Source organism: Oncorhynchus clarkii, chromosome 10 (genome assembly GCF_045791955.1).
Source record: "Oncorhynchus clarkii lewisi isolate Uvic-CL-2024 chromosome 10, UVic_Ocla_1.0, whole genome shotgun sequence".
In the NCBI taxonomy this organism is placed as follows: domain Eukaryota; kingdom Metazoa; phylum Chordata; class Actinopteri; order Salmoniformes; family Salmonidae; genus Oncorhynchus; species Oncorhynchus clarkii.
In genome coordinates this window covers 20,268,560-20,276,731 of record NC_092156.1, presented here as the reverse complement: position 1 = coordinate 20,276,731, position 8,172 = coordinate 20,268,560, and the positions used below count along the sequence as shown (strand labels likewise).

The 8,172-nt window shown below is 42.8% G+C and overlaps 1 protein-coding gene across 1 annotated transcript; it reads left to right on the top strand.

The window, feature by feature from the left end:
• LOC139419461 (adenosine deaminase domain containing 2) lies at positions 1 to 7,280 on the top strand. The gene is made up of 9 exons (XM_071169408.1): positions 1 to 31; positions 340 to 819; positions 1,319 to 1,447; positions 1,627 to 1,777; positions 2,017 to 2,184; positions 5,831 to 6,045; positions 6,146 to 6,383; positions 6,612 to 6,744; positions 6,950 to 7,280. Exons 2-9 carry the CDS (start codon positions 360 to 362, stop codon positions 7,058 to 7,060), a joined length of 1,605 nt encoding a protein of 534 aa, XP_071025509.1. The 5' UTR covers positions 1 to 31; positions 340 to 359; the 3' UTR covers positions 7,061 to 7,280.
• Positions 7,281 to 8,172: the final 892 nt, after the last annotated feature.

The following is an 8,172-nucleotide window of genomic DNA, read 5'->3' as shown; positions in this document are numbered from 1 at the left end:
GTGAGTTTATCCTGCTGGATAAGAAGGACAGGTAAATGGTTTAGCTTGCAAATTCACTAACCTGTTGGATAAGGTCAGGTGAATCGTTTGGCTTGCAAATTCAATATAGAGAACATTTCGACCTATCTTGCTTCACTAACTTAACTCAGTTATCGTTGCTAGTTCGTTTTTTTTGCGGTGGTTCCTGTAATGTCCAAGGACGATTAATAACAGTTCCCGACCTAGCTCACTTTCGTTATATGGGCATTCATCGTGCATTGATCATATATAGGGCTGTAGTCAGAGAAATCCTGTCCTAACTTGGCTGATGTGTTAAGTATTTTTGGCGTTACCTTTCAGTCTACAGCAGGTCTCATACAATGGTGGACCATAACGTTGTGAACAAGCGGCTGCCGAGAATGGCGGCCTCTCTGCTGAAGCGTTTTCCCTCAGAGGGCGAGCCCGGTATGGGGATGCACCACCGGATCAGCAGCAGTGGTGGGGCCATGGGGCGAGATTTCGACTGTGATGTCGATGACCCTCTGGGCTTCGACAAAACCCTAAGTATTGATGGTGGTGGTTCCAGGACCCCAAACCTGCTGGGGCCGTTGCTGACAGAAGACTGCATGCCTGTCCAGAGGTCATCTTCCCCCAGGCTCCCTCTGCAGGGCCACAGGTTGATGCCAGCTGACCTGGAGGATTTTAGCGATGACTGTGACGGGTACTCTCTCCCAGGCACACCGCCCCGGTCCGAGGGGGACATCAGCTTCCTCAAACAAGGGGTCCTGGACCAGTTGGACAACCTGGAGAGCAGCCCCAAGAGAGGCAAGCGGGTTGGAGGTGGGTGAGGGGCCAAGTGTCCCTTGTAAAAGAGGTCTTCTGACCTCAAAGGGACTTCCTGGATAAATAAAATTGAGGGAACAGGCTACTTTCTCTGTAAAGGCACACATAGTTAAAGAGATACTTCAGGATTTTGGCAATGGGGCCCTTTATCTACTTCCCCATAATCAGATGAAATTGTGGATACCATTTTTATGTATCTGTGTCCAGTATGAAGGATGTTAGAGGTAGTTACGCTAACACTGGAAGTCTATGGGTATCTGTATGCTATCAGATACTCTTAGACTTCCAGCGATTGCGCTAACGCCAGTTAGCATTGGCTCGCGAAATCTCTAACTTCCTTCATACTGGACACAGAGACATAAAAATGTTATCCACGAGTTCATCTGACTCTAGTTAAGTAGCTAGATAAAGAGCCTCGTTGCCAAAATCCAGAAGTATTCCTTTAAGCACACTATAGAAAGATCTTAATGAACATCTCCTCTAGCTGTGTTTCCAGTGGGTTACACAGACTGGCATAAACATCGAATGGCAGCAGTGTGCAGCGAGAGGTTTGAGCGCCTCCTGAGGGAGTGTCCAGAGTTCCATAGCTGCAAAAGCCACCTGGCTGCCTTTGTCCTAGAGAGAGGTGAGCTCCCATACTGCTCACTATAGGTTTCATTCCAGACCCAAAATAAGAATTCACCCCAAATATGACCCACTGCATTTTTCACATTAGGTAAACGTATACTCAGTGTGAAACACTGTTCAGCCTAATCTTACATCAACAGTGTGTGTTTATGGGGTGTATTGTTGGTGTATCCTCAGAGGTGATTGACACCGGGGGCCAGTCCTGTGAGCGCTATGAGGTGGTGGCATTGGGCACAGGCCAGTCGAGCTACAGCGGCTGGCTTTGCTTCAGTGGCACCGTGGTGCATGACTGTCATGCCATCGTCATCGCCAGACGGGCTCTCCAAAGGTAGACTACATCCTGGTCGTGTTCATTAGGCACCAAATGGAATAAACAAACTGAAACAGGGAGGGATTACCTGGACTTGTCCAATTTGAAACGCTCATTTTTGTTTTCCGTTGTGCCCTAATGAACACAACCCTAATAGGATCCCTCTGATAATCCATTGTCTTCTCTTTTTGAGTTCAGCGTTGCCATTATTACTGGATATCAGGAAATAATGTTAATATTCCTTTTTTTATGTACAGGTATTTGTTCAAGCAGCTGCTGCTGTTCTTCAGCCACGACCCCAAGCACAAGGAACGCTCCATCTACCAGAGCACCTCCGACACCCACCTGCTCCAGCTCAAGCCCCAGATTTACCTGCACCTCTACACCAACCAGACCCCGAAAGGCGCCGCTCAGTGCATCCTCATGTAAGTGTGTTGTTCACATCAAAGTGCGTGTGTATACATTTTTGGGTACTGTATATGTGGGTCTTTCAATAAGCTAGTGTACCAGTGACCATTTTCTACGCAGTACAACTTGTTACAGCTGCTGATAAGTCATTTATAATAATCTGCCATTTTTTTTTTCATGTCATTACATTAAGATATAAAGGGGATCATAACTATATTCAATACAATTTACGAGTTTAACCTGTTATCATGGTTGGTGTCTTGAAAGATTTGTTAAACATTGTGACATAAAACATAACTTTTCTGTCCTTGTGTGTATGGCAGTGTAAGTTCTCCTTATATCATATTATGCATTAATCAGCTAAATTAGACATTGAACTTGAACCTTGTAAGAATCCTGGATCTAGCTGTCAGTTTCTTTTGTATGGAGATCTCAGAAATGCAGTGTAACTACCTAACATAGGAGTAGGCAACCCTGGCCCTGATGTTTTTGGTTTAACAGACCTGGAAGACCAGGTGTGTTGAACTTAGGCAATCACTGAACTGATCAATTATCTCAGTCGGTCAGGTGTGGTACCTAGTTGGAACAAAATCCTGTGGCTGTCCAGGAACAGGGTTTCCTTCCCACTGACCTAACATTGTGTGTCTACTTATGTTACGGGGTGAAAACAGTTTTCATGGGCACACAAATACAAAATAGAATGCTTCTAACCGGAAAAGTTACCGTACCTTGATACTTAAATTGATACTGTCATTAACGTGGTTCTTAAATAATTATGCATAATACTTGTTGGATGTGCAGGCACTTGATTCCAGCTGGTTAGTTACACCTTGATATTTTCACACATCATCTGCTCATTGACAAAGAGCTGTTGTGATAGTCTGTTGTTGTATCGCATGCGCTAAGTGCTGGAAAAAAGGTATTCACGAGTAATGTCCAGAATATTTTGGTGTATCATGCGTTACTCCGGTGAAGACAGTTGTGATTGGATCCACGTTGATCTATATCCCTAGTGAATTGATGTTGATCATCTGTAGTCTGCTTGATATTACAGCAGGATCTCATTAGATTTAACAGGAAAGCATTAAGTTAAAAAATTCATATTTTCATATGTATTTGTGCCTCGGATTGGACAGTCTGCAGTGCTTCATTTTGTAGGATAGGCTATTGCGCATTCCCAATGCTATTCCTATACATTTTTCAGGATATAATGACAAATTACATGGCCTAGTGGGCTTATTGACAATATGATCTGGTAATGAAATAACATGACAAATACATGTCTTCCACGTTAGACCTGCAATTTTAAACAATACAAGGGCCTTAAAGTAGCCTACTTGAATTTGGAGCTCAGAAAATCAAGTACTGGAATAGGCTGACCCTGAAAATCAGACATTTCCTCAACTTGGTGCGTGAAAAGTCCTTGTTATTGTAGCCAATTTATAAGTTATCCTGCTCCCTTAATTTTCTATCAGATTTTGAGAGATGTGGCTCCTTCAATTGAAGGGTGGTGCGGTTACATTGAGGACGACAACTTCTAATGTTGGCGTCAACTTGGCTTTCCAATACAAATCCTTCTATTAAAAAATGTACCTGGGTTTTGGTCACCTTCCCAATATAAAAACAACGATGGTGAGATTAATGCTACCGCTATGCTTGGCTTTATTACTTGTGCCTGCGTTGGCCACATAGGCTAGAGAAAAATCTATTTAGTCAGGCAATGTCCACATTATTCTCATATTTTAGAATGTAATAATAAATTGAATATCAATGTCTTGGCAAAAAAAAGTGGTAATGGCCTACTTTTTTTTTTACACTTTGGGGGCGGGGTGTTCTATATTAGGCCCTATATGTACAATTTATATAAATGACACAATTGTATATAATGAGGTCCTTGATAATTAAAATGAAGTTCTTGAAAGTCCCTGGAAGTCCTTGCTTCAGAAAGTATTCATACCCATTGACATATTCCCCATGTTGTTACAGCCTGAACTCAATGTATTGTGAGCGGACCAAGTAATTGGGCGTCACTCTAAAGCGGGAAGGTGGAATAAACGAGTCAGGAGTAGGTTTTCTTGATTGAACACAGTTCTCTGAGGGCATTGGGTCAACACAAACACTCCAACATAATCAATGAAAATCTTCCAAGGAAAAACATACATCTTCTTCTCCAGATGAAACAAGAACATAATAGGATTATCTTTAAACTACAACAAAAAGTCACGGGATTGTCACCGTCTTAGTGGTTCTTCCTGGATAGCTCCTCTCTCTCGGTGGCCATCTTCCAGAGATAGTTGTCCCCCCTCTCTGCTGGTTCCATTCTCTCTCTTATAGGGGAAGGAGAGTATGTCATTAGTACCGTCAGCTGTGCTTAATTGCCTCTGGTTACCTTGTCTCCCATGCCTTGTTGGGCTACTATCCATGAGCCCAGCCTGCCCTCTGGTGGTCCTTCCACAGTATTAAATTGTTTTTTTTTTCTCACCCATCTACACACAATACTCCATAATGACAAAGTGAAAACATGTTTTTAGACATTTTTGCAAATGTATTGAAGTGAAATACCGAAATTTATAATTTACATAAGTATTCCCACCCATGATTCAATACATGTTACAATCGCCTTTGGCAGCGATTACAGCTGTGAGTCTTTCTGGGTAAGTCTCTTAGAGCTTTGCACACCTGGATTGTACAATATTCATACATTATTCTTTAAAAAATTGTTCAAGCTCTGTCAATTTGGTTGTTAATCATTGCTAGACAGCCATTTTCAAGACTTGCCATTGATTTTTCAATCTGATTTAATTCAAAACTTTAACTAGGCCACTCAAAAACATTCAATGTTGGTAAGCAACTCCAGTGTATATTTGGCCTGGTGTCAATGTCTGCTTTTTATTTTTACCCATCTACCAATAGGTGACCTTTGCGCGGGATTGGGAAGCATTTGTGTTTGAATCTGTGTTTTGAAATTCACTGCTTGACGGAGGAACCGAAAAAATAATTGTATGTCTGGGGTACAGAGATGAGGTAGTCATTCAAAAATCATGTTAAACACTATTATTGCACACAGAGTGAGTCCATGCAACTTATGTTACTTGTTAAGCAAATGTTTACTCCTGAACTTATTTAGGCTTGCCATAACAAAGGGGTTGAATACTTATTGACTCAAGATATTTCAGCTTTTCATTTTTAATTACTTTGTAAACATTTCTAAAAACATATTTCCTCTATGACATTAGGGATATTGTTTGTAGGACAGTGACACACAATGTACATTTAATCCATTTTAAATTCAAGCGGTAACACAACAAAATGTGGAAAAAGTCAAGGGGTGTGAATACTTTCTGAAGGCTCTGTATAGTCCTAGGCCTATATTGTTGGATAGGTGGAGTCATGGGTCAATTTGCATATTTTCACTTTTACTTCTCTAAGTATATATGTGGAACTGCATGAAAATAATTTTTTGTTTCAAACCATTTAGAATTTTTAATCCAAATGTCACACGTCGGCCCCATTTATTTATAGGAAGACCTAAGATGATCGTTACTTGGAGTAATATTATTTGACAATATATAAATTCTCTCTTGATACTGTAATGTATCGATTCCCCCCACCCCCATCTCTTTTAACTATGTCCTGTACATACTCTTATCTGTCTCCCCACAGGAAGTCTCTGAGCAGCAGCTACTCCTCTCTGAAGCTGCAGTGCCACGCCAAGGGCTCCCTGATTCCTGTGGCCTTCCTCCACCCCAGTGTGTGGGGCGCCCGCGTCTGCTGCATGTCTGACAGCGACAAGCTGTGCCGCTGGACTGTCACTGGGATTCAGGGCGCGCTGCTTAGCCACTTCGTCCAACCACTGTACATCACCAGTGTGGTGCTGGGTAAACATTTTGCAACTGAAAAAAGCCAATGGCTTTAAAATTTAAAAAATAAAGACACACAGAAATGAAAAACTTAGATATACCGGTCTCTATTATTCAGGTGACTCCAGCCAGTACTCGGAGAAGGTGTCGGAGACGATCAACAAGCGCCTGGGCGAGGGGGGCTGGGAGGAGCTGCTGGCCCCGCCATTCAGCAGGAAGCGGATTTTCTTCCTCAGCAGTGAGGGGGTGGGGCCTCCACTCAGCCCTGCCCACTGCACAGACCTCAGCATCAACTGGTGCCTCGGGGACGCCAGCATCGAGGTCCTAGACAGCACCAATGGCTTCACTGTGGATGGGTATGTCAGAGCAGAGCAGGTCCTGGGGCCTGGGATGTTGGTTATATCAGGGCAAAGGACACAGAACTGAGGCCTGTTCAGTAGGGTGCAATCTTCCTCTTGGCTTGTATATTTACATTCTACTACTTACTAGATATAGATTAGTACTTTAGACATCTGCATTGTGGTGAGAGTTTTCTTTGGTACCTCAGGGATGGTAATGTTTTTAGTCTTCTCTCTGTCCCTCAGTTCCCCGTTTGTGAGTGGCTCTGGCTTCTCCAGCAGGCTGTGCAAGAGGGCCCTCTACAGTAACTTCCGCAAAATTGCAACTCTGGGAGGATACCGCTGCCTACAGGATCTCCCCACGTACCACAGTGCCAAAGTATGTGTGTGTGTTAATTGCTAATCATTGAAAATGTAACCTGAATTGTATAAGCTACTCTCAGTTTGAATGAACATATTTATAATTGGCAGGGATGTGTCATTTATCATGTAATGCTGGATTATTTGACTGACGATTTGACTGAATGTGAGCCATTGATATATGTAGTCTGTGGTGAATGATTTGTGTAACCTTGTTGTTGCAGGTGGAGGCTCACTCCTACCAGAATGCCAAGACCGTGGTCAACCAGCAGTTCCTGTCCAACAACGCAGGACCATGGAACTCTAAACACCTGGTGGACAGCTTCGGTCCCTGAGCCCCTCAGAGTGGAGAGTGGCACGGGGGTCCATTAGTAAGGGTTTCTTTTGAAGGACAGACGCGGTTGGAGTCTGTTACTTTCTGCATTAAAGGTATTCCCCCTGAGTTTTCCTATGTTCAAATATGCAGTATTGCACGCTCTGTGTGCCAAGTTTGACAGGTATGTCTCCCCATTCTGTTTTCATCAAGTATTCAATAATGTGCAAAATAAAGAGAACTCTGACGTTAATCAGATTTCAATCTTGTATTAAAGGTGAGCATGAAAACTAAAACTAGGCCCTGTAATAGACTAAAGTCCTATCCAGGGTGTGTACTTGTGCATTAAGCTGCTTCATGCTACAGAATCAGGAAAATCGCAACTGCCCTATGAGCCGTTCTGGCTCGGACAAGGCTTACTTACAGGTCCCATGAATTTAAGACCTTTTTAATGCCTCTTGGAGTGCAATTGAATACCAATTTGGGGTCTCCGCGCACCACACACCTGCTAATATTCCTCTCCAAGAATGAGCCCGTGTTGGCAAAAAGTTGCATTTTTAGGGCTATAGCCTAGATGGCTCATATTATCAGGCTGGTGTGCCATTTTAGCAATGAGCATAATCCTGTAGCCTAATGGATGTAGTAGCATAGTGGCTAGGCTATAGATGGCTGAAGCATGGGGTTGCCCATCTTTATTTGTTTAGGCTACCCCAATGGGCTGATCATTAGCTAGATCACACTCAAGTGTTCAGAATTTTGGCTTCGATACCAATACCAGCTTAGTGTAATGATACTCCATACCATATCAGTACCACTGTCGGAAAAAGGCCTTAGTAAAATATACAGCAGTGTTCCTGTATAAAACATGGTCAACTCTATTTGGAGAGCTAGGCCACTGGGTATGCAGCCTTTTGATCCAGCACTACTCAAACACATCAGAGTCCGCTTAACAAGGTTCTGTTGAGTTGTAGAATCTGGTGTGTTGGCGTAGGGCTGGAACAAAAGTCTGCACACCCAGTAGCTCTCCTGGAGGTATTATGCTGTAACATTAGCATACAACAAAAAAGTCTAATAAAATTATTCCCTCATTCAATGAATAAGGTATAAAATGGCTATACTTCAAAGCAAGGTAGC